Source organism: Loxodonta africana, chromosome 2 (genome assembly GCF_030014295.1).
Source record: "Loxodonta africana isolate mLoxAfr1 chromosome 2, mLoxAfr1.hap2, whole genome shotgun sequence".
NCBI classification, from domain to species: Eukaryota; Metazoa; Chordata; class Mammalia; order Proboscidea; family Elephantidae; genus Loxodonta; species Loxodonta africana.
In genome coordinates, this window is record NC_087343.1 from 110872819 (window position 1) to 110900494 (window position 27676).

Genomic DNA, 27676 nt, shown 5'->3' on the forward strand with positions numbered 1-27676 from the left:
CGCCCCCAGCCTCGGGACCTCAGAGGCTCAGCCCTGGAGACAGTAAGCGGATTTTTCTTTTCAACTGTTTACCCCCTTATCTCCCCACCTAAATTATAATAGGAATAACACGAATCTATCAGTGCCAAAAATCTGGTATTATTTTTCAGAAAATTTTGAGTCATGAAATTTTTCACACTTATTTTATAGTTGCAAATATATTCTTCTCTTGCTCCTGGATATAGACAGTTCTTAAGAGCCCCAAATGTTCCCATATGTTTGGTTATGATACCTGTAATGGTTTGTGGTGCTTAACAATATTGAGAACTCATTCATGTTCTAGGGGAATCTTTAAGAGAGCACAAAGCTGTTTTAGTGGAAAAAGAAAAAGGTAATAGGATCTTTCAACACCGAAATGTCAGGCTTGGATTTCTTCTTTTCTGTTTTATTAGCTAGGATTTCCCCCGTTTTCACTTGAGTGTTCTATTTTCATTGCCAACTGGTTGGCAAATAGGTATGTGTCCTTAATATCCCAGCAAAAAACCCAGTGCCGAATATAGAAAACATTTTTCCCCTGAAATTATGAAGTTATAATTCATCCTGTCTTCAGGCAGCACTTGTAATATGGAAGCCAGACGCTAGTCTGATGGTGTTTCACTGCTGCACTGCCCTCCTTTGCGCTTTGTAATTGCCTCTCTCTACTGGTCATTAAAATATATTTACAGTTATATTAGGTTTACATGAAAATAGTAGACACAGCATGAAGCAGTTTTCATTATGTAGTCATTTTAATTTCAAAGTTTTTTTTTCCTCTAGTCGTATTCCAGTCTTTTGTGTCTCATTCCAAATTAGCATCTCACACTGGTAATGTGTCTAGTTAATTATATGCGTGTGCATTTAAATTGCATATATTGATATGAACCTTTTAATATACGGTGGGGTGGTCCCTTTATAGTTAGATTGGGCCTGGTGCTCCATTCCAAATTAGCATACCTCTCAAGGATGCAAATAAGGACCGGCTGATGGAAAAGAAGCAGCTCTGCTGACCAATGTAAAGAAGGCAACAGTACCTGTTAGAAGTCACCCTAATACTTTCTTTCTGAGGCTGTTAAAGGAAAAAAAAAAAAACTAAGGAGACGATTAAACACATCTAGGGACCAAGGGGAAGTGACAGCACTGAGACTGGAGCAAGCAGAGCAATGGCGTGATTTGTTGGACTCGCTTCCTGCTAGCTGACTTATTCTAAGCTTGGCAATTCTAAATTCCCCAGATTTGTGGGCTGAATATGAGCAGATACTGTTTTGGGTTGTTTAGGGTCAGTAAGGAAATGAAGATGCCCAAATGAAAATTGGGCAATTTAGGTGTAAGAATCTGTTACTGCTCGCAACTAAAATACGGTAAATTTTAGGAGATCTGCAGAAATTAAAATACTGTATCTATGCTATGAATGCTTTTCTTTTTTCTGTTTTTTCTCTAATAAGCAGTTTTTTAAAATAATGATTGGTTATCTATTGAGTGTTTCAGAATTTGAAAATCACAATATTTTGTTCATACTAATTTTTCTGGCATTTGGAGTAATTCTGGGGTGCTGTCTCTCTCTGTTTTTTTTTTTTTTTTTTTCCTGCGAGGTGTTGACTTGTGCCTTTTCTGTTCTGCTGAGCACAGGACTTAGGGCTTAATGCAGCTTATGCAAACCTCAAGACTCTATGATCAGAAATACTGGGTGATGAAACTGAATAGATATTTATCCAGTCTTGTACTTCAGAGTGATCGTCTGTGCAGAGCTTTAATTATTATTTTTAGTCCTAGTAATTAATATTTGATTTTAAAGCTATTTCTGATGAATGCTTATGACCAGCTAATCTTTACAAATCAAAGATGGCTTCCACAGGTTGTTTGATCTTCTTTGAAAAGAAGAATCCCAGCTGGTTAAATGAGGCTGTTTCCAGCTGTTCTAACTTGGGATCATTCTCAAGGTAAAGCAGGAGTGCTTTACCATCCTATGAAGCTTTAGCTTAGATCCCTTTCAACTCTTTCTATTTATTAACCACCTGCCGTGTCTTTTTTAAATGCCACCATCTCCACAGGGTTGCAGATGCTGATGAGGGGAAAGAGAAAAGTAGCTAAAACATAAATATATGTATAGAAGCCTGTATGTGAGACACCCTGCTTTGCTACTCCTTTAAATGACAATTTTTTATTTAGGTTTTTTTGCTTTCCAGATACCTGTATCGCTTTGTTGTCACCCTCATGATGATAATGATTCTTTGGTTGAGAATGGTATTTGCATATGCTGCCTTTATGGGCTTTCCCATATCCTAGTTACCTGTCATCTGTACACTGTAGGGCATGACGCGGTGTGTCTTCTGAAATCCCCTCTTTGTTTCTACTGTGAAAACTAAACTTTTAAAGTTAAACATACATAACGTCCTTGTCAGTATACATAAAAATAACACCAGTCTCCATAATCTGCACTGTCCCTTATTTTAAACACTAAATAAAATGTGTCTTTGAGTGCAATAGCAAAGTTCAGTCATAAATTTCTGCTGGGCTAAAAAATGTTATCCATTTCCTTTTTATACTTTAATGTCATAAGAGTCGTTATATTGCATACAGGGATAGTTTAATGGATCAGTTTGTTAAAATACAGTTGATATCTCATTTTAGCTTCTAGTCACCAAGGATCATGTTTCTTGTTAATTTTTAGGTGGCCTGGATTAAAAGCGTTCCTTAGGCAACTGCTCCATTCTAGTAGGCTAGTGTCAACTTTAATAAAATAGAATGTCATGTTTGAAACTGTCTTGACAGTTTCAACAGAAACAAACGCTACATAATTTTGAACATTATTCCATCCACCAAAAACCAAACCTGTTGCCGTCGAGTCAATTCCAACTCGTAGTGACCCTATAGGACAGATTAGAACTGCCATAAGGTTTCCAAGGAGCAGCTGGTGGATTTGGACTGGTGACCTAGACTAATATTTAAGTTAAACAGAATAGTGTTATATTTGGTGTAGAGCCAGAACTTTGAAATCACAGAGTCTTGGGTTCAAATCTCAGTTCCACTACTTGATATTTGTAATAAACATTGGTCAAGTGACTTAATTTATATATTGGTCTGTTTCCTTACCTGTAAAATGGGAATTTTGTTTGGGCCATCATGAAGATTAAATGATGTAATTAATGTACTTGGCATGGTACCTGGCACATATAGGAGTAAATAATTGGAGGCTATCATCTTTATTCTTTTGTTAATAAAGTATTTATTATCCAAGTATTTATGAGCCAAGAACAGTCAGGCAATGGGAACTTGGTGTGGACAAAACAGACACACCCTCTGCGCTTAAGGACTATTGCCACTCTAGTCTCCTTGGAGAGGAGGGATACTGTGGTTCTGTTTATCAGGCTGGTGCTTTTTAATCACTGCTTTTATTAAGCTTCCCCATTTAGTATCCTTCTAATTACTATGTTAATGCATACCCATTGCATTGAAATTCACAGAGGATTGTCTGAAATGGGAAAAATGTTCTATGGGTTTATAGAGCAGTTAGTGGAATTGGAATACCTGACTCATACTGGATCCAATTTTGAAAGGTAAAGACATTCCACACAAACCACTGATTTTATGTTGTGTTTCTTAAAGCAACTTTCTAACTTTAGATTAATTTTCCTGGCTGTGGTTCTGTTAGACACCTAATACATTAAAATGGGAATCTGAGACCATACACACTTGAGGGCACCGGTTGGTGGGTTAGACTTAAGGGCATGACAGTTTTATTTTAAAAAAAGAAAAAAAATATATATATATATATGTATTTTTTTAGCCGAAAGAAGAAATGAGTTATCAGTTCTGATCTCCTCTGAGTAACCTTGGATTTTAAATAGCCCTAACAGATACAATGAGAGAGTACTTCAACAGTCAATCATGCTTTATTTGAATAGTAATTCACAATGACAGGCTAGCGCTTTTTCAGAGCTTCGCACAAACAGAAAATATGTCATCTGAATGGTTTCCTCATGGATTAGAGGTGAAGAAGGTTCTATAAGCAAAGGTTCAAGAAACCAGAATAGTTTTATTTTCAAATGTTAATTCTCATCATTTTCACTATGAATATTAAGAAACTGCAAGGGAGCTATATGAATCTTTCCACAATTTAATTGGCTTAATCTGGAGGAGCCTTTAGGAGAAGCTGTTAGAATTATAAGAATAAGAAACCTGGTTGATGAGGCCTGAAATTAGAACAGCCATTGATCAAAAGTTGTATTGCTTCCTGGTCTTAAGACTTCTTGTTAATAAGAATAGTAAAAATCTCTATTTTTGCAGAAATCTTTTTTTGAAAAGCCACAGTATAATACCGTCTTTAACCTGTTAGTCACTTTATGTGGAGAAATTATGATGCAGTTTTCATTGGAAATGGGAAATGGAAATCTGAAAACCAAGAGGTGCAGGGATTTCATTCAGATGCTCTTAGCCACTCATTCATATTGTCAATTGTAGAACCCAGTTCTCTTGGCTTCTTGTTTTCCCTCTTTACTTAGTCCCCTCACTCATTAAGGTTTAGGATTAGTTTCAATGTCCCAGTTCCCTTCAATGAGTCATTATTTACTGAGTCTTGAGTTTAATAAATTAAAAAAAAAGTCATTAAACAGGATTTTAAAAATCAAACCACAGTTAGCTTTTGAGGCTTTTATTTTACGAAACCTGATAAGAGGATAAAGGCATAAAATCTTTGTCTCTTTGTGAATAGGCCAGAAGAACAACTTATTTTATCTAGAATCAGATTTTAGAATTGCGCACACAAATTGCAACTTAGTTCAAGTAGATAGTAGTCATCTTCATATAATATCATTCTCTGCCCATAAATCAGTCTCACAAATTGAGATCGAAAGAGGTGTTACAGTACTAGCTTTGAATCATAGCTTGGCTGTGTGACCTTTGGAAGTTACTCTGATCTTCTTCAGCTGTAAAGTATAACTTCCTTGCAGTGTTCTTGTGTGAGTGAAGGTAAGCTGATTTGTACAAATATCAGGGAAATAGTAATTAAAATGTATTGCTATTTAATCTTTTCTTTTTATACATTTCTGTCAGGGATTGAATTGTGTCCCTCAGAAACGTGTGTATTAGTTTGGCAGGCCCATGATTCCCGGTATTATGTGATTGTCCACCATTTTGTCACCTGAAGTGATTTTACTATGTGTTGTAAATCCTGCCTCTATAATATTAATGAGGGGGTATGGGCTGCAGTTGTGTTGCTGAGGCAGGACTCAGTCTACTGGATTGGATTGTGTTGCATCTTGAGCTGGTTTGTTTTGGGATATAAAAGAGAGAAGCAAGCAGAGAGGGCGATCTCATACCACCAAGAAAGCAGTGCCGAGAGCAGAGCACGTCCTTTGGACTCGGGGTTCCTGCACAGAGAAGCTCCTAGGCCAGGGGAAGATTGAGGACAAGGACCTTCCTCCAGAGCTGACAGAGAAAGAAAGCCTTCCCCTGGAGCTGACGCCCGGCTTCTAGCCTACTTTACTGTGAGGAAATAAATTTCTCTTCTTTAAAATCATCCGCTTGTGGTATTTCTGTTACAGCAGCACTGGATGACTAAGACAATATCCTTCCGTTTGTTCGAGTTTTCTTTTGTGACCCTCTGTAGCATATAGTTGCTGCTAATTTGTTTTATTGTGCTTTAGGTGAAAGTTTACAGCTCAGGTTAATTTCTCATACAAAAATTTATGAACATATTGTTTTGTGACATTAGTTGCAATCCCCACAATGTGACAGCACACTCCTCCTTTCTACCCCATGTTCCCTGTGTCCATTCAACCAGTTCCTGTACCTTCCTGCCTTCTCTTTCTGCCTCTGGACAGGAGCTGCCCATTTAGTCTTGAGTATCTGATTGAACTAAGAAGCACACTTCTCACATGTATTATTTTTTATTTTATAGTGCTGCCTAATCTTTGTCTGAAGAGTGGGCTTTGGGAATGCTTTCAGTTGTGGGTTAACAGAGCTTCCAGGGGCATAGTTTTGGGGGTTCCTCCAGTCTCTGTCAGGCCATTAAGTCTGGTCTTTTTACATAAATTTGAGTCCTGCACACTTTTCTCCCACTCCATCCAGGACTCTCTGTTGTGTTCTCCATGAAGGTGGTCATTGGTGGTAGCTGGGCACCATCTAGTTCTTCTGGTCTCAGGCTGGCGGAGTCTCTGGCTTATGTGGACCTTTAGTATCTTGGACTAATATTTTCCTTGTATATTTAGTTTTCTTTATTCTCCTTTGCTGCAAGTGGGATAGGATACATTTTAGATGGTCACTTGCAAGCTTTTGAGATCCCAGATGCTGCTCACCAAAGTGGGATGCAGAACATTTTCTTAATAAACTTTGTTATGTCAGTTGACCTAGATGTCCCCTGAAACTCTGGTACCCAGGCCCCAGCCCCAGCTACTCTGTCCCTCAAAGTGTTTGGATGTGTCCGGGAAATTTCTTAGCTTTTACTTTGTCCAGTTGTGCTGACTTCCCCTGTATTGTGTGTTGTCCTTCCCTGCCCCAAAGCTGGTCTTTTGGTAATACTTGACAGTGCGATAAAATTTAGGTCAATTCAATTATTTAAGTGTTCACACATGGAAAATTTAAAAACCCACCTAGAGGTAAGCATCAGCAAACATTCGTTGAATGTTTACTAAATGCCAGGCAGGATTTCAGGTGCTGGGAGTACAAAGAGAAAGACTTGACCCCAATCCTCAAAGTACTCACTGGTTGAAGAGATAGATGAGTAAACAGATGCACGGAAAGAGTGCTATGATTAAAGAATGGAAGTTGGCGGGAGGGAGGTTGGAGAAAGCTTCCCTGAGGAGGAAATCTTGAGCTGAATCCTGAAGGAGGAGATGAGTACAAGTTTGTGAGGTAATGAGATGGGGAAGGGGTATTCCTAAGAGAGGTAACAGTAGAGAAGAGAGATTGAAACTGCTGGCAACTTGGCATAACTAAAAAAGAGGTTTTGTCTGGAGCTATAACAAGGTCCCAGCTATGAAAGGCCTGTGTGTTATGCTACAGTGTGTGGATTTTATTTTCATGTTGTTTTTGGGAACCAATTGAAAGATTTTGAGCCAGAGAATGACATAATCAAATATGTGGCTTAGAAAAATTTACTAAACCTGTTTTCTCTGTTATATTTCATTCTGGTACTTTCTAGTCACACATTAAATCGACTTCCATATCAGAGGAAACAATTATCTTGTTTAACCTAAGCCTGTCATCACATTGATGTTAAGCACTTGTATATTTATGATCTTTGTTGAAAGCTATGGAGATTGCCACTCAGATATTTAAATTTTAGTAGCTCACAGCAGTGAGATATAAGTTCATTACATCTGACAATCTCATTTCTTTAACTATTACAGCATGAAGCCAGGGAAGAAAATTTTGCTTTTGGGCAGTGTCCAACACCCTAAGCCTTTTAGCACACTTGGCACAGGGATGTCACAGATATTTGTTCCAAAGCACAATCCTCACATGGCAATGATCCTTCATCATAAGTATATCGTTCTTGACAGTGAACCATAAGAAACCACTCGTTGATGTGTTTTACATTACACATTACGCAGCCTCTTTTTGCGGCCTGATTTATCAAAGCGAGAGCATTTGCTAAGCATGACCTAATCAGGACCTCCTGGTTCCCAGCTCCTCATGCCTTTATTCAGACAGGAATGTAGCTGTCTGCACTTATTGCCCATCCTCCAACTCCATTTCTGGCTAAAAGCAGGAAACATGTTAGGAGTTCTGCTTCAGAGTATCTGGGTACTTCTTACTGGTGGTTTTCATGTCCGTGACCTGAGTGTTCATTGGATTTCTAGCCTGAGTTTCTAACCTGTTTTGAAAGCCACCACAATCTGCCTTCACTTCCTTTCCAGGCCATGGCAGTGCACATTTTTTCCTGTGTGAGCCAGCCTCCTGTCCAAGAAGCCGTACTTGACCTTGTCCTTGTCCTTGATAGTCTTCCAGCTTGTCAGATCTGCCTACACTCCTGACTTTGATCTTGCTTGATCCCAATTTTCCAAAACACATACATATAGAAGCAACTTAAAAATGTAGCTTAACAGTGTTTTTTAACAAATTCAATTCTATAACAGAACAAATTGAGGCAGCAGAGTGCAGTGGAAAAAAATGTATGGTTTGGAGTCACACAGATTAACGTTTACTGCACTCGATCTACCAAATGTGCCAGTTACTGAACTGGGTGCTTTACACACATCATAACACAACAGCCCTATCAGAGAGCTTCCCATACAGGGGTTGGGCCTTTGAAAGCCTATAAACATGTCCAAGGTGCACATCTACTAAGGGGTCGTTCTGGGATTCAACTCCAGATAGATCTTTTTACTTGTGCTCTTTAACCATGCAACACTGTCTCTCAACAATGAATCTTTAGGTAAAGTCAGTGTTTTGTTAAATAATGCATTACCCTGGTGTACTGCTTTGAGGTTTATAAAGCACTTTCATTATATTACATTTGATCTACATAATAACTTCGTGAAGGTAGGTATAATTATCCCTGTTTTACAAAGAGAGAAAACTGAGACTCAGTAAGATTAAGTGACTTGCACAACATGAAACAACTTATAAATGGCACATCCAGTGTTCATAAACTTAAGACGGCTCATATATAATACCGAGATCCACTTCAGTGGGGTACTCTTGTGTTGTTCACCCTGCTGAGGGTCAGCCCTGTGTATTATTTGCTACTGCGGCTGAATGTTTACTGGCAGTAACACTGATCCCCCAAAGGGGAAATGTGTACATTTCCTCTGTCCACTTTCAAAGTTCTACTGCATTTGCTCTGGTTTATACGGAATCTCTGTGTAATGTTTATTTTTCTACCTGATTATGAACATATCAAAGTATAAACTGTGTATATACCTGACAGGATTGCATCACTATCAGGCATCAAAGCAAATAAATAAAATAACAAAAGAACTTCTCTTTATATGTACCTTTCTCATAGAAATGATTCTTTAGGATTTTAAACCTGACCTGACTATGATGGTGATATATTGATGTACAACACTTTGCTTTCAGATATATCCCTTCCCCTAGTGTGGACTGACTTGTGCATTTTACTACGTAAATCTTCATTGATAACTTTGTTTTTTAGGTTTTGTGATGAAGGAACCTGTACAGACAAAGCCAATATTTTATATGCCTGGGCAAGAAATGCTCCCCCCACCAGACTCCCAAAAGGTATGTCAGAGGCCTTTGGAATAGTCTTATTTTAACCTAGTGCTTTTTGTTGTAGTCCTTTCCAGCAGTTGTTAACAGTGTTCTTTTTTGCAATTTCACACTAAAAGTACTGCCATCACCTGCTTTGTGTTGAAAAAGGTTCATTTAGGTAGTTACTCTTTTCTCTGCCTCACTTTGGTAAGTAGTTTGCCCACATAACATTTTAGATAGAATTAGTAAATAACCAAGTATACTGTAAGCCACCTTTGGCCTAAGGCACATTGGTTCCTGAGAACTTGAGCATTTTTTGAGCCAAGAGAGCTAGGAATTAAATAAGTTGCTGTTTCAGCAGAGTTTTTTTTTTAAATAGCCCTGGAATCTAGGTATTAATGTGATGCCCAGGCCTTGGAACCGGTTCATTCCAGTTCAAACCTCTGTTGAGAACTTGCATTTCCACCCCCAGATATACTGAATCAGAATCTACATTTTAACAAGTTCCCCCAGTGATTCTTATGTGTAACGAATTTTGAGAACTGCTGTTCTACCAGCATCATCAGCATCGCCTGGGAACTTGTTAGAAGTGCAGATTTCTTGTTAGAGATGCAAACCTCTGTTGGCTTTCTGACTTCAACTCTAAACTGTTCATAGCTTCCAGTATGTGAGTGAATTACCAGACTTCCTTTTAGTACCTGAGTGTTTCTTAATATTAAGGGGATTAGATTGTGCCTCACAGTTCTCTTATGGAACAGTTTTCTCATGGTTCTGGGACTGTGTCATGTGATGCATATACTCTCTTGCCTCCCTAACTCATGCCAGCATCACTTATTCATGACTCTTGTGCCTCCCTTCAAATGAGCTTGAGCGTTCTCTCTAAAGTTTACCAGACAGCTGCTATTAAACAAATTTGGAAACTCATAGGAGGGTCTGTCATACATTTGTTAACATTTTTAAGATCCATTAGTAGAGCAGATAGAAAAAAATGTTTTACCTGCCTGTAAATATGTTTTCTGTAGATTTTTTTCCTTAGCTTCCAGCAAACTCTAATAATAATAAGACTATTAGGAATCCTAAGATTCACTGACACACTGAACTTTGTAATCTAATTGGTTTCCTTAGTGACATTTTTGCAGATACTTGTTTTTATATGGGGAGAAAAGTAAGTCTAAGATTAAGGAGTCTATTTTGTATAATGAATTAGAAAATAAAAGTGAATGCGATAAATGCAAAACAAGAGGATGATTTTCATGCCAGTTTGTTTCACCAGCAAGGACAGAATTTTTTGTTTGTTTGTTTCTTTCAAAATGAATGAATTATCCTCTTAAAGCATAAATGATTACTCTGGTTGTAAGTAGAATTCCATCAGTGCTTTGAGAAGGATCGATTGATTACATTAGAAATTTGCAGCGAATGCTTAGTTTATTTCAGTTTTCATATAACGTAATTTCATGTTATTTGCTATTTTATTTCCTTTTGAATCTGAACCTGAGATTAGCTAATCTGTCCCTATTTTAAAGTATTTATTTTATAATTATTAGTTTTAAAATATTTACTTAAAAATTTTAACTTACCCTCTTTTGTAAATCTTTAGGTGTTGGATTCAGAGTTGGAGGAGATACTGGAAGTAAATATTTTGTGCTACAGGTGCACTATGGGGATATTAGTGCTTTTAGAGGTAAGTTTTGAAAGGCTGGAACTAAGCACAATGTTTATTACTATATTGTTTAAAAAATATATGTGCTATTATCCATATATTAGAATGAAGAATTTCCCACACCCTCTCGCAGCTTACCACTACAGGACAATTGTCTTTTTTTCCTTTAATGTGGGAGTATTAAAGAAATTCTTCTCAATTTGAAAGTTTTGTTCTCTTATGCACATATTCATCCTCCTATGCTTTATGCTGGTGTTTGGGATTCTCTTGTCCTATCTGCTCTCCTATAAGGGGATTCCTTCCACACAGCGATTATCAGAAAGGATAGGAGGTTAGAGGCAGAGGCAGAGACAGAGAGACAGAGGCAGAGAGGGCCCGGCCGACCCGGAGTCCGCGGAGAGGAGGGAGGATGACGGGGCCGCGGCGGCCGAGGCGGAGGGGGGAGGGGGGAGGAAAGCAAGAAAAAAACAGAGAAAAGGGAGTGGGGGGTGGGGCGGGAAACAAACAGAAAAAAAGTCCAACCCCGCCCCGTCGCCGCCGCGCCCGCTCGTCCCCGGTGGAGCGGCCGTGGGGCCCGAGGGTCCGAGGCCGGCGATTATCAGAAAGGATAGGAGGTTAGTTGTCGGAATCGACTTGATGGCAGGCAGCAGGTTTACAGGTACCAGACTTGAGCAGTTCAACAGCTGCTGCAATACCGGGAAGCTCCCTGGGATTCAGGTCAGGGCTTCATCAGTAATCCAGACCATCCACTTCATGAACTCGTCTTCTGTCCACTAACATGCAGACTCCAGCCACCTCAAAAACAAACAAAAAACATTTGCCTTCAAGTCAGTCCTGACTCATGTAGAACTGTGCTCCATAAGGTTTTCAATTCCAAGGTGCCTGTGGGTCGACTCAAACTTCCAGCCTCTTTGTTAGTAGTCAAGCACGTTGACCATTTTCAGTATCTAGGAACTCACTCCTGGGCAGCCCTAAATACTCCCGTAGACAGCTATTGCTCTACCCATGTTTACAATGTACTTCATTTAAAAGCCTCTTATTATAAAATCATTAATATGAGGAAGGGGCCCTGTTACCAAGGCAAGCCTGATTGGTGCACGCTATCCCTTCTGCTGTATTTAGTCAAACTCCAGCTGCATTCCCAGTTCACATTTGTGCATTCATGGGAATGTAAATATTAAGCAGTTTACTCCTTGGCTTTTCTACTGTGTCTTGGTGATTTATACATATTCCCCTGAATTCTCTAATTTAACATTATATCTGTACTAACTCGCCTGACACATTTCCCACCCCAAACACATTAGATTTCTATTTGACAGCTAAGTCTGGAAGTAAATGCCCATTTCTACCTAGGAAATATCCTCTGGTGCCTTTCCTGAGAGAGCCACCCCCATGTGGTGAGGGGGGTCCATAGATTCTTGGCATTTAGAACTGGAACAATAGATGCAGTCTCCCTCTGGAAAATGGTGTTGGAAAGAATAATTTTATATAGATGAAAATTATAATGAGTACTAAAAAAAAAAAAAAAACTAGAGTCAGGTATATTATCAATTAAACTCCTGTGTAACTAGCCCATGAGTCTTAACTTCCAGATAAAACTTGTTTCTCTTTTGAAATTATGCTTTGAGTTACAAACAAATATGTAGCTTTCAATTTTGGGAACAAAACCTAATCTTAATTAAATGTCTGTAGTGCTGAAACAAGGATTTGTTGAAAACAAAGGAATAAATAATGTTTGTGTTTAAAGAATTAAGAATTATCTGCAGTAAGAATTTACCATGTTAGCATCAGTGGAATAGGCAAATTCTAAAACTGCCGACTTCCAAATCATTGACAAGACTGTAGTATTTTTCAAAAAGGCAAGGATGTCCTTCCCTGACCACTACAACTAGAGTAGCCCATCATACCCACACACTCCCTCACCCCTCATTCTCCCATAAAACCCCAGGCTTTACTTTTCAACCTAACTGTTCTTGGCTTTGTAGTACCTCCTAACAGATACTGCATTGATACCTAAGGGGAGATGGATGATATATGTACACACATACATACTAGCTTTTATATATATATAAAACGTGTATATAATAAAGCTATATTATGTATATATAATAAAGCTAGTATGTGTGTATGTACACACACAACACACACTGCCTCATAATTTATTTAAATTAATTTCTTACTGATGAGGAATGAGTTTTGTTTTATAATTTATATTTACTCTAGGGGTAATAAAGGAGCACTGATGTTTTAATATGTGAATATATAGTCATTTTTTAAGGCACAGATGAAAAGCTAGCATTTTTTACTTTTTCAAGGACAGTTTTTCTTAAAAAAGGTATAAATGAGGTAGAAAGATTACTAGTGCTATAATTCATAGGCCTTATCTTATTGTAATAAAATAAAAATGTAAACAAAAATTTTCACCCATGTAATTCATTCAGTACCAATTAGATACCATCTTACCTCTAAAGCTATACATGATATAGCGTACTAAGCAAACAAATGGGAAAATATATAAAACTTTTTTTTTAAAAAAAACAATGAGATGGCATTTTATATTTATTAAATTGAGGGTTGGTGGAGATTGAATCATAAGACTGGTGCTGCCAAATCAATGAATTTGGTACAGTTTTGGAGGCTTTGTAAATCATTACAGGTTTTTAGAAAGCAATTTTACAACATTATGCACACTTAAAATATAATATTAAAATCTTGCTCCGAGTTTTTATCCTAAAGAAACAGATTTTAAAAAAATATATGAGCTACTTACCCACAGTTATTTATGCACCATTAACTATTAATATGAAAAACTGAAAAGTTAATAAGTGTCCCTTCATAGGAGATGGGTTAAATGAATGGCATACCAAAAAGTAGCGAATCGTAAAAATGTATACAGACTATATAAAAAGATATGTATGCTTGTCTGTTTTCTAGAACTGTAAAGAACAAGGAAAAAAGGAAAGAAATGATGTTCATGTAAGATGGGATTGTGTGATTTTTTTTTTTCCCCATAAAATGCCGTAACCTTATCTTTATGTTTTTAAGTTCCACAAGTAGAAACACTACTTTAGACTTACCAGTTAGTGCACTGCATCCCCACTCATACACTTAGGATAAGAAAGAGTTAATATAACTCTCTACATGCCTGATGTACTATAAGGAGTAACTTATGCTTAATAAAGGAGCCCTGGTGGTGCAGTGGTTAGTGTGCTCAACTGCTAAACAAAAGGTTAGTGGCTTGATAACACCAGCGACTCCACGGGAGGAATATGTGGCAGTATGCTTCTGTAAAGATTTACAGCCTTGGAAACCCTTTGGGGTCTCTATGAGTTAGAATCAACTTGATGGCAGTGCCTTTGGGTTTTGTTTGTTTGTTTTAATAATTTAATGCTTTGATAAGATTCTCTGCTGTGATTGCAGGCTTATCTCCATTTACACTTGAAAATGCAAAATATATCATTCTTTTTTAATTATTAAAAATGGATTTTATGTGTATTTATGTACATATATATAAAATCATATTACTGCTTTTAGTACTATCATTAGTGAAGATTTTAACATGATATTAGAAATACTGGTATTTTTAAGTATATAAACAAAAAAATCAATAATAATTAAATACTTAAAAAGATAGAATGATATGTTTTCCATTTCCAGGTGCAAATGGAGATAAGCCTACAATCACAACATAGAATCTTATTAAACAAACAAGCAAACAAACAAAAATATATAAACTTTAACCCCCACACATCTGCCAGTTTGTTGTACTGTGGGAGCATGTGTGGTGCTGTGATGCTGGAAGATATGCCATCAGTCTTCAGATACTGGCAGGGTCGCCCATGGCAGACAGTTTTCAGCTGACCTCCCAGGCTAAGACAGACTAGGAAGAAGAACCTGGCGGTCTACTTCTGAAAAGAATAAGCCAGTGAAAACGTTATGAATAGCAGCAGAACGTTGATATAGTGCCAGAAGGTGATCCCCTTAGGTTGGAAGGCACTCAAAAAATAACTGCAGAAGAGCTGCCTCCTCAAAGTAAGTCAATCTTAATGATGTGGATGGAGTCCAGCTTTTGAAACCTTCATTTGCTAATGTGGCACAACTCAAAATGAGAAGAAACAGCTGCAAACATCCATTAATAATCAAAACCTGGAATGTACAAAGTATGAATCTAGGAAAATTGGAAATTGTCAAAAATGAAATGGAACACATAAAGACTGGTATCCTAGGCATTAGTAAGCAGAAATGGTATTGTTCGTTTTGAATTGGACAGTCGTGTGGTCTACTATACCAGCTTGAAGAGGAACAGCATCGCATTCATTGTCAAAAACGACATTTCAAGATCTATCCTGAAGTACAACACTGTCAGTGATAGGATAATATCCATATGACTACAAGGAAGACCAATTAATACAACTATTATTCAAATTTACACACCAACCACTAAGGCCAAAGATGAAGACATTAAAGACTTTTACCAACTTCTGCAGTCTAAAACTGATGGAACATGCATTCAGGGTACACTGATAATTACTGGTGATTGGAATGTGAAAATTGGAAACAGAGAAGGATTGGTAGTTGGAAAATAAGACCTTGGTGATAGAAACGATTCCAGAGAGCGCATGATTGAGTTTTGCAAGACGAACGACTTCTTCATTGCAAATACCTTTTTTCACCAACATAAATGGCAGCTATGCACATGGACCTCACGAGATGGAATACACAGGAATCAATTCAACTACATCTGTGGAAAGAGACAATGAAAAAGCTCAATATCATCAGTCAGAACAAGACCAGGGGCCGACTGAGGATCAGACTACAATTACTCATAATGCAAGTTCGAGTTGACACTGAAGAAAACTAGAACAAGTCCACGAGAGCCAAAGTACAACCTTGAGTGTTATCCACCTGAATTTAGAGACCATCTCAAGAATATACTTGATGCATTGAACACTACTGACCAAACACAAGATGAGTTGTGGAATGACATCAAGGACATCATACATGAAGAAAGCAGGAGGTTATTAAAAAGACAGAAAGAAAACACCTAAATGGACGTCAGAAGAGACTCTTAAATTTGCTCTTGAATGTTGAGTAGCTAAAGCAAAAGGAAAAGATGATGAAGTAAAAGGGCTGAACCAAAGATTTCAAAGGGCAGCCTGTGAAGACAAAGTAAAGTATTATGATGACATGTACAAAGACCTGGTGATAGAAAACCAAAAGAGAAGAATACACTCAGCATTTCTCAAGCTGAAAGAACTGAAGAAAAAATTTAAGCCTCAAGTTGCAATACTGAAGGATTCTATGGGGAAAATATTAAACAATACAGGAAGCATCAAAAGAAGATGGAGGGAATACACAGAGTCACTATACCAAAACAAATTGGTCAGTGTTCAACCATTTCAGGAGGTAACATATGATCAGGAACCGATAGTACTAAAGGAAGAAGTCCAAGCTGCACAGAATATTAGGCTCCGAGAATTGACGGAATACCGATTGAGATGTTTCAACAAACGGATGCAGCCCTGGAAGCACACACTCATTTATGCCAAGAAATTTGGAAGACAGCTACCTGGCCAACTGATTGGAGGAGATCCCTGTTTATGCCTATTCCCAAGAAAGGTAATCCAACCGAATGCAGAAATTACAGAACAATATCATTAATATCACATGCAAGCAACATTTTGCTGAAGATCATTCAAAAGCAGCTGCAGCAGTATATCGACAGGGAACTGCCAGAAATTCAGGCCGGTTTCAGAAGAGGACGTGGAACCAGGGATATTATTGCTGATGTCAGATGGATCCTGGCTGAAAGCAGAAAATACCAGGGAGATGTTTATCTATGTTTTATTGACTATGCAAAGGCATTCGACTCTGTGGGTTATAGCAAATTATGGATAACATTGCAGAGGATGGGAATTCTGAAACATTTAATTGTGCTCTTGAGGAGTCTGTACATGGATCAAGAGGCAGTCATTCAAACAGAACAAGGGGATATGGCATGGCTTAAAGTCAGGAAAGGTGTGCATCAGAGTTGTATCCTTTCACCATACCTATTCAACCTGTATGCTGAGCAAGTAATCCGAAAAGCTGGACGCTATGAGGAAGAATGGGCATCAGGATTGGAGGGAGACTCATTAACAACCTGTGATATGCTGATGACACAACCTTGGTTGCTGAAAGTGAGGAAGACTTGAAGCACTTACTGAGGAAGATCAAGGACCACAGCCTTCAGTATGGATTACACCTTAACATAAAGAAAACAAAAATCCTCACAACTGGACCAATAAGCAGTATCATGATAAATGGAGAAAAGATTGAGGTTGCCAAGGATTTTATTTTACTTGGATCCACAGTCAACACCGATGGAAGCAGTAGTCAGGAAATCAAAAGATGCATTGCATTGGGCAAATCGGCTCCAAGAGACCTCTTTAAAGTGTTGAAAAAAGCAAAGGTGTCACTTAGAGGAATAAGGTGTGCCTGTCTCAAGCCGTGGTGTTTTCAGTCACCTCATATGCATGCGAAAGCTAGGCAGTAAATAAGGAAGACCGAAGAAGAACTGATGCCTTTGAATTGTGGTGTTGGCGAAGAATATTAATTAGACCATGAGCTGCCAAATGAACAAACAAAACCTGAGAAGAAGTACAGCCAGAATGCTCCTTAGAAGCAAGGATGGCGAGACTGCATCTCACATACTTTGGACATGTTATCAGGAAGGATCAGTCCCTGGAGAAGCATATCATGCTCGTTAAAATAGAGGGTCAGCGAAAAAGAGGAAGACCCTCAAAGAGGTGGATTGACACAGTGGCTGCAGCAATGGGCTCAAACATGGCAACAATTGTAAGGATGGTGCAGGACCGGGCATTGTTTTGTCCTGCTGTTCATGGGGTCACTATGAGTCAGAACTGACTGGATGGCACCTAACAACCACAACATAAATTTTAAATCATAACTAGAATAACATTTCTAGGAAATTAATGCATTCTACTGAAAAGGGGGAAAATGTTTGCCATGAGGGTGTGAGCATTTTTGCACAGAGGGGAGGTTTTAAAGGGTTGAGAAGCCTACCAAACCAAACCCCGGTGCTGTCGAGTCAATTCCGAGTCATAGAGAAGCCTAGGACATTTATTTAATAAAGCCCCAACAGTGAAGATAAAATACCTTGTAAGACTTGTTGGAATATGAGAAAGAGGAACAACAGCAACAACAAAAAAAAGCCAAACTGTCAAGTCGATTCTGACTCATAGTGACCCTGTAAGACAGGGTACAACTGCCTCACAGTTTTTCCAAGGCTGTGATCCTTATGGAAGCAGACAGCCACATCTTTCCTCTGTGGAGCAGCTGGTGGGTTCAAACTGCTGACCTTTCAGTTAGCAGCTGAGTGCTTTAAGGCGACCAGGGCTCCTTGATAAAGAGAAAGGGAGAGTGTAATCTGAAGCCATTTGGGTATGCTTTAGACTGTGATCTTTACTGGTAGGAAGGGATTGGTGTGTGATTAGAATGGGTTCTTTGGGATTACATGAAGTATTTGTATTGCTTTACTTTTTGTTTATTTTGGAAATTCCACAGAATATGAAGCTGTAAAAGCATCACTTAACAACAGTCAACATTATCAAATGAGTGGCAGTCACAGTGTCAGGTCTGTGCTGGGTATACAGATCTTCCTGACTGAAGGAGTTTAGGATGTTCTAGTAGGGGAGATAAGTACAAACATCTTGTATATATAGACAATAATTGACATGCCTCCTGGACACAGGCTGTGGAGAGGCGAGAGTATACAGGTCTGCCTGGAAGAGGCAATGGGAGAGGCTTGGGAAAGGCTTCTTAAAAGATGGAACCAGAGCCAGGTTTTGATGAGTGATCAGGAGCTCCCAGATAGGCAGGGGAAAGACACATTTCAGACAGTGTAAAAGCGCATGCAGAGACACAGAATGAAACAGTCTCGTGTACACAAGCAACCCTAGGTCATGTGGCATTACAGGGGTGTGAAATACAAAGGGAGAAGTAGCAAGAAATGAGAACAGAGGTGAAAGGAAGGGGTCAGACCATAAAGATCCTTGTTAAGACATTATTCTGAGGGCAGCAGTGTGTCATGGAGAACACTGAGAGTGCTTTCTACAGAGCAGTAACCTGACTGGATTTCCATTTCATAAAGCTGTTTAGTCCTAAGATTCAGTGCATGGAAAAGCGACTAGTCTTATGAAGAAAGAATTGGGGCTCTAGGAGGCCAGAATGAAGCAGGATTGGGACTCTGGAAGGCTGGAATAATTTTTTTTTTTTAAATGTAGCCTTCTTAACTTTTCATAAGCCAGTATTCCATGGAAAATAGAATGTAATCTAATTAGAAATGAACATCCCATGTAGGCATTGTACAGCAGTACACAGTACAGTGTTAAGATGACCGAATTCTAGGACCAGACAGCCTGGTTTGAATTTTGGAAATGGCACACGCCAGTTTTGTTAGAAATCCCTGGGTGGTGCAAATGGCTAACAAACTCAACTACTAAGAGAAAGGTTAGAGGTTTAAGTCCACCCAAAGGGACTTTGGAAGAAAGGGCTGGAGATCTACTTTTGAAAAATTAGCTGTCGAAAACCGTATGAAACATAGTTCTATTCTGACATACATGGGGTTGCCATGAGTTGAAATTGACTTGACAGCAACTGATTGATTGGTTTTGTTAGCCTGGAGAACTTTCTAAACCTCTCTGTGCTTCCCTTCCTTCATCTATAAAATGGGGATCCTGATGATTCATATAAAGGTAGCTGCTGAGCACTCCACAGGTGTTAGCTATTATCATTATGTGGTGGTTTTTGTTACCTGCTGTTGAATCAGCCCCCAACTCATGGCGACCCCATGCACAATGGACTAGATGCTTCCCGGTCCTCAGCCAAACCCATGATGGGTTGAAGATTTATCTGTTGTGATCCATAGGGTTTTTCATTGGCTGATATTCAGAAGTAAATTGCCAGGCCTTTCTGTCTAGTCTGTCTTAGTCTGAAAGCTCCATTGAAACCTATTCAGCATCATAGCAACATGCAAGCCTCCACTGAGGGGTGAGTGTATATGAGGTGCATTGGCCAGGAATCAAACCCGGGTCTCCTGCATGGAAGAAGAAAATTCTGCTACTGAGCTACCACTGCCTCCATTATGGTCGTACTCCCTAGAAGAGTCTTCAGTGTGATATAAATCCTCCTATATACAACCTTTTGTCATAAAAAAAAAACCTTTTGTCATAGTTGCCCATAACTATGTCTCCTTATGTTTAGACAGAACTGTATTCACATCTGTCATGTTGCCAGTAGAAGCTTCCTAACTGTGCTAATTTTCTGTTCTCCACAACAGTTTGTTTATTCATAGTTCAGTTATACACAGATAAATTGCAACATTGAGTCCCTGCCTTACGGAAATTACAATAGTGGAAACTGGGGATCCATCCTGGTTCTTTTTTTTTTCTAGCCAAATTTTTTCAACAAAGTCTTGTTCCAAAGAGAAAATTCTGCTGAGTTGTTGCAGAATGTTACCAGATTTCTTTTGGATGTTTTGACCCATGGGGATCTTAAGAAAACTGGCCTCTCATTTCTAGTTTCTGGCAATAGCTTAATAGTCTCCAACAATACCTCATGTCTCAAATTGGAAAACTCATGTACTTACCAACTGAGGGATAGCCTTAGAATGGTGGTAAGGAACTCCACACAAGTGCTTAAACCCTGATTGTTCTTGAGTTGGCAAAATGTCCAAGTTATTATCTATGTACTGCCCTTAAACATACAGGAAAGCTACCATATGTTATCAAGAACACACACACCCCCCACATAGTCAGGGCTTCCTTCCACCCCTTCATCCCAACCCTCAAAGCATGCCCACTCTTTAGCACATTGTTGAGAGTATAGCCAACAGATTCATTTCTCTTAGAGTAGGTATTTAATACTTATTTTTCTAAATGAAACCTGGGGATCCTATTTTCAACTCTCCTTTATGTGAACTCTAACAACCTTAGTCTCCAAGTTTTTTGGGTTATGTTATTAAAGCCAAATCACAAAATTCTACTTAGAATCCCTAAACAGTGGGTCATTTTCAGTAGCCATAAAATTAAGGTTTTAACTCTTTAAGTGCTATAAGTTTGGAACATTTGAATAGAAATATTTGAAAATATATATTGTGTGCCTTATGGAATTAAAAGAGAATGGTGTATGTTAAATGCCATAGCTGTGCCTGACCCAGAGATGATGGATGATAGTGATCCTTATCCTCCTTGTCCCCTCCCGCCTTTCTTCATAACTTTGGAATATAACTCTGAATATCCATTATTGGACTCTGATTTTCCTTAAATTTTGAGGAATACATAATTTTCCCAAGTTTTTGGGCTTATTGCCTTCTTTGTATCTGCTTTTCTCTGTTTTCTGTACCTCTTTTATTATCAAGTGCCACTTCAACTCATTTTAACAATTCAAACAAAGCAATAAATGGAGGTACAGATGAGCAAGAACAAAGTTCGCTCTCATATACCTCACTGTCCAGTAGAAATAGAACAATAACAGGAATAATGTGAGCCAGTAATGAGTAAGTACAGCAAGAGAGGGGGTTTGAAAGCCTGGTAAGATCACATCTAGCTTAGAAGATATTTTATGTTTCCAGATTGATTTCCAAGAAACACCTTTCTTCATTATACTGAATTGACGTTTTAGATACGGAATCTAGATAGCTCAGTTTCCTAGAATTATTTGCAGGTTTAGAGTAAACAGACTCTGAATTGAAGCCCCGGAGGGGAACTTATTGAATAAAATGATGGGAACTCTAGTGCCTGGACTTGGTGACCTTCAGATTTGATTTCTCCTTAACCTCTTTGCTTTAGTCCCTCCTGGCTGTGAACCATTTAGATACAGTTCTGAGTAGCTTAGTTCCAGATAACCAGTAAACCAGTTGCCATCGTTTTGATTCCATTTCATGGTGAACCCACGTGTGTCAGAGTAGAACTGTGCTCCATAGGGTTTTCAGTGGCTGATATTTCAGAAGTAGATTGCCAGGCCTTTCTTATGAGGCAGCTCTGGGTAGACGCGAATCTCCAGCCTTTTGGTTAGCAGCTGAGTGCGTTAACCATTTGTACAATCTAGGGACTCCTAGTTGCAGATCAGTAGATACTATTGGACACAGGGCATGCATCCATGCATGCATACTCGTACAGATACACACACAGGAGGTTCCTATCTTATCACAACCAAAGGAGTGGTGGAACAAGCAGGAGGGAGTGGAAACAGTGGCAGGAGGAAGGGAGAACAGAGGACCTCAGTGCGATTTCTAATTCCACTGTGGCTCCTTCTGCATCTCTGCCTCTTACAAGGCTACTGCCAGGAAGCTATCGGAAAAAAGCTTTAAAATTGTAAGTCCAGGAAAAATCCCTTGCTAATGCATTTTTTAACAAGATGGAGCATAGATCAGTGACAGGGCAGCTGCACTTAAAATATTTCATTCCAGTGTAAAACAGACTGTTGTGACTTCAGTGTAAGCACTGGAGTGCTCTTGACTTCCTGATACCCAGTTGTAGAGATAGGGGGAAACTGGGTTGAGGAAGGCTCCCTATTGTTCCCTCTGTTGTCTTCTATAAATCTGTATAAGTAGCTTCCTCCTGCATCCTTTCCAGCCTGCTTTTATTCAGTCCTCTACAAATTGAGGAATGTTCTGGGGTGGGATTTTTAAACCCATGTATTTTAGAGCATTCTGGATTACTTTACATATTTAAGAATCTCCTTTGAAATTGGAAATATGAGGGATATTGTTAAGGTCCCCCACCAATGAGCTGAGATGCCTGAAAGCCAGAGTCTGTATATTAAAAGATAGGCAGCCAGCATCTTTTTAGCACTCATCTTGGCTTCCCCTGAATAGGACCCTGAAATGCTCATAAACCAGCACTCTTAATCCTCTACCAGAAGACAGATCGTGTGGTTAGTTCTCACCAAGTCCAAACCCAAGTCCCTTGCTGTGCAGCCGATTCCAGCTCATAATGACCCCGTGTGTTACAGAGCAGAACTGCTCCATAGGGCGTTCACGGCTGTGATTCTTAGGGAAGCAGATCACCAGGTCTTTCTTCTGCAGAGTCACGGTGAGTTCAGACCACCAACTTTTACAGTTTGTGCCACCCAGGGACCTTAGTTCTCACCGCGGTCTTTCAGAGCACACAGGACATTTTCGAACTCTCACCTCCAGGGACAGCAGCCAGGCATAAACAAGCTTATAGCCAGTAGGTGCGAAAATGGAGTTTCAGGGAGGGCACACCTTACCTCAGCTTCTTTTTTCTCTCTACTCTCCCGAGGCTGTGGTACCTCTGCCATCTGCCAAATCTCCTTTTTTCCGTTCCCAAATACCACTTCTGATTTCTCTAATATTTCCTTGTATAGGGACAGAAACCTTTATCCAAAATGCTATGGGTCAGATGCCAATTGGAATGAAGAACTTTTAACGTTTTGAAACGTATTCAGGTGCATAAATCATGTTACATTATGTCATCTTGGAGAATCAAGGGCGCCATTTCTCATTATATACACTAATATTTCTATAGCAAAAAATGTTCAAATACTCATACTAAAAGGATGAATCAAGAGCATAAATATCATCATTTCAGGTCAGATTTTATTGCTAAATTTTATGAAAAAACTTTAGGTTTCCAGAGCTGTTCAGATTTCAGAGTTGTAAAGAGGACCTGTATTAGAACATAAAAACTTATTTTTTAATACTTGAGTTATCAGTTAAAACATTAATAAGACTGATGGACTCTGAATATATTTGCATATTTTCCCACTGTAGGAATCTTCTCTCCCAACTTTATTTTTTATCTGTTGAAAATTATGGAAAAACATTAAAAAGAGTAAAGAATTACTCATGGTATTTCTACTACTAAAAAACTCTGTAGTACTCCCTTCAATCGTTCTTTTGTATCCCCCATAACTACACTTTATATTGACCAACTTTTCATGTGTCTTAGTTATCTACTGCTGCTATAACAGAAATACCACAAGCGGGTGGCTTTAACAAAGAGAAATTTATTCTCTCAGAGTCTGGGAAGCTAGAAGTCCAAATTCAAGGTACTAGTCGCTATGAGTCGGAATTGACTCGACGGCACTGGTTTTTTTTTTTTAACTCCAGGGGAAGACTTTCTCTCTCTGTGGCTCTGGGGAAAGGTCCTTGTTGTCAATCTTCCCCTGGTCTTGGAGCTTCTCAGTGCAAGAACCCCAAGTACAAAGGACGTGCTTTGCTTCTGCCACTGCTTTCCTGGTGGAATGAGGTCCCCCTGTCTTTCTGTTCCCATCTCTCTCTTATGTCTCAAAAGTGATTGACCTAATCTTACAGATGCTTTATTAACATAACTGCCTCTAATCCTACCTTATTAGTATCGTAGAGGTAGAATTTACAACACATAGGAAAATCCCATCATATGACAAAATGGTAGACAATCAGACAATACTGGGAATCACTGCCTAGCCAAGTTGACAGACATTTTTGGGGGACACAGTTCAATCCATAACAATATATTTATCTCAACATTTCTGCACACAGGCAGAAACCACAGACATATACATACACAGTTTTTTTTTTTTTTTTTGGACAAATATCAAGTTACATGCTCCATATTAATTTGCATCTATTGTTACTGTTTTTAATTTAACAGTGTACCCTGGGCATTTTTCTAAGGCACATTTAAATCTCCTTCATTATTTATAATGGCTGCCAATTTTTCTTTTGTGCAGATATACCATAATTTATGTATCCTGGTTCCTCTTAAAGATGTGTAAGACCTAATTTTTTTTTTTTTTTTTCCTGCTATTACGAGCAGAGACGCAATGTACTTCAGTGTTAGAAATGCTTTCGGTAACCCTATACTGCTACTTCAGGGTAAATTGCTAGAATTAGGATGTCTGGGCATGGATGATTAAACCTTAACAGATTGCACTGATTTACCCCTCAAAATGATTTTTCCAGTTTACAGTCCACAGTGAATGAGTGAGTCCCACCTCTTGATAAGCACTAGATGTTTTTGCATTTAAAGTATTTCCCCAGTGTTTGTTTTAACAAAGGAATTCCTCACATTGTTTCATTAAAAGAGTTAGGATTAGCTGTAAGGTCTTAACAGAATAACCTTTAAAGCACATAGTCTAGACAGGATTCCTCTAAGTCTGATCCAAGGGCTGTAGTAGCTTACAAGTTGCTATGATGCTGGAAACTATGCCACTAGTATTTCATACCAGCAGGATCACCCATGGTGGACAGATTTCAGCAGTGCTTCCAGACTAAGACAAACTTCCAGATCTATTACTAAAAAAAGTTGGCCAGTGAAAACCTTATGAATAGCATTGGAACATTATCTAATACAGTGGTGGAAAATGAGCACCTCAGGTTGGAAGTCACTCAAAATACGACTGAGGAAGAGCTGCCTCCTCAAAGTAGAGTTGACCTTAATGACATGGATAGAGTAAACATTTTAGACCTTCATTTGCTGATGTGGCATGACTCAAAATGAGAAGAAACAGCTGCAAACATCCATTAATAATGGGAACATGGGAGTATGAAGTATGAATCTGGGAAAACTGGAAGCTGTCAAAAATGGAATGGACTGCTTGAAGATCGATATCCAAGGCATTAGTGAGCTGAAATGGACTGGTATTGACCATTTTGAATTGAACATATGGTCTAATATGCCAGGAGTGACAAATTAAACAGGAACAGTGACATATTCATTGTCAAAAAGAAGATTTCAAGACCTGTCTTGAAGTACAAAGCTGTCAGTGATCAGATAATATCCATACACCTACAAGGAGGACCAGTTAATAGGAATATTATTCAAACGTACGCACGAATAACTAGTGCCAAAGATGAGGAAATTGAAGATTTTTACCAACATTTGCAGTCTGAAATTGATCAAACATGCACTTGAGTTGCATTGATAATTACTGGTGATTCGGATGCAAAAGTTGGAAACCAAGGAGAAGGATCGATATTTGGAAAAGATGACCTTGGTGATAGAAATAACACCAGCGATCACATGATAAAATTTTACAAGACCAATGACTTAGTCATTGCAAATATTCCTTTTCAACAACATGAACAGGAACTATAATGTGGACCTTGATAATTGGAATATGTAGGAATCAGATCAGTTAAATTTATGGAAAGAGATGATGGAGAAGCTCAATGTCATCGTTCAGAACAAGACCAGGGATGATTATGGAACAGACTCTCAATTGCCCATAAGCAAGCTCTAATTGAACTGAAGAAAATTAAAACAAATTCACGAGAGCCAAAGTATGACTGTGAGTATATTCCACCTGAATTTAGAAACCATCTTAAGAATAGATTTAACACTTTGAACACTAATCACAGAAGACCAGAGAAGTTATGAAATGACACTGAGGACATCATACATGGCGAAATCAAGAGGTCATTAAAAACACAAGAAAGAATGAAAAGACCAGATTGAGGGTCAAAAGAGACTCTGAAACATGCTCATGAATGTAGAATAGCTAAAGCAAGTGGAAGAAATGATAAAGTAAAAGAGCTGAATACAAGATTTCAAGAAGCACGAGAAGACAAAGTAAAGTATTATAATGATATGTGCAAAGACCTGGAATTTAGAAAGCCAAAAGGGAAGAACATGCTTGGCATTTCTCAAGTTGAAAGAACTGAAGAAAAAATTCAAGCCTTGAGTTGCAATATTAAAGGATTCAATGGGCAAAATATTGGACAATGCAGGAAGCATCAAAAGAAAATGGAGGGAAAACACAGAGTCACTGTATCAAAATGAATTAGTCAGCGGTCAGCCAGTTCAGGAGATAGCATATGATCAAGAGCCAATGGTACTGAAGGAAGAAGTCCAAGCTGCACTGAAGGCACTGGCGAAAAACAAGACTCCAGGAATTGATGGAATACCTGTTGAGATATTTCAAGAAATGGATGCAACGCTGGAGGAGCTCACTTATCTATGCCAAGAAATTTGGAAGACAGCTACCTGGCCAACTGACTGGAATAGATCCATGGTTATGCCCATTCCAAAGAAAGGTCATCCAATGGAATGTGGGAATTGTTGAACAATACTGTTTTATGGTTGAACAATATCATTAATATCCCACACAAGTAAAATTATGCTGAAGCTAATTCAAAAATAGTTCCAACAGTACATCAACAGAAAACTTCCAGAAACTCAAGCCTTTAGAAGAGGACGTGGAATAAGGGATGTCGTTGCTGATGTCAGATAGATCTTGACTAAAAGCAGAGACTACCAGAAAGATGTTTACTGTGTTTTATTGGCTGGGCAAAGGCATTGGACTGGATGGACCATAATAAATTATGGATAGCATTGCGAAGAATGGGAATTCCAGAACACTTAATTGTGCTCATGTGGAACCTGTATATAGACCAAGAAGCAGTTGTTTGAACAAAACAAGGGGTACTGCATGTTTTAAAATCAGAAAACTTGTGCGTACACCGTAGTTACTCAATGTGTATGCTAAACAAATGAATCGAGAAGCTGGACTATGTGAAGAAAAACAAGGCATCAGGATTGGAGGAAGGCTTATTAACAACCTGCATTATGCCGATGACACAACCTTGCTTGCTGAAAGTGAAGAGGACCTTTTAAACACTTACTGATGAATATCAAAGTCTACAGTCTTCAGTATGTATTGCACCTCAACATAAAGAAAACAAAAATCCTCACAACTGGACCAATAAGCAGCATCATGATAAATAGAGAAAATATTGACATTGTCAAGGATTTCATTTTACTTGGATCCACAGTCAATGCCCATAGAAGCATCAGTCAAAAAATCAAGCGACACATTGCATTAGGCAAATCTGCTGCA

General features: G+C 38.7%; 1 protein-coding gene across 15 annotated transcripts in view; it reads left to right on the forward strand.

The window, feature by feature from the left end:
- Positions 1-27676, forward strand: part of PAM (peptidylglycine alpha-amidating monooxygenase) — a 338792-nt gene that overhangs the window by 214458 nt on the left and 96658 nt on the right. For all 15 annotated transcript variants that reach the window (XM_064274462.1, XM_064274460.1, XM_023547920.2 and 12 more), the window contains 2 exons: positions 9116-9201; positions 10769-10852. In XM_064274462.1, coding sequence (XP_064130532.1) covers positions 9116-9201; positions 10769-10852 — 170 coding nt within the window. The remainder of the gene's footprint in view (positions 1-9115; positions 9202-10768; positions 10853-27676) is intronic.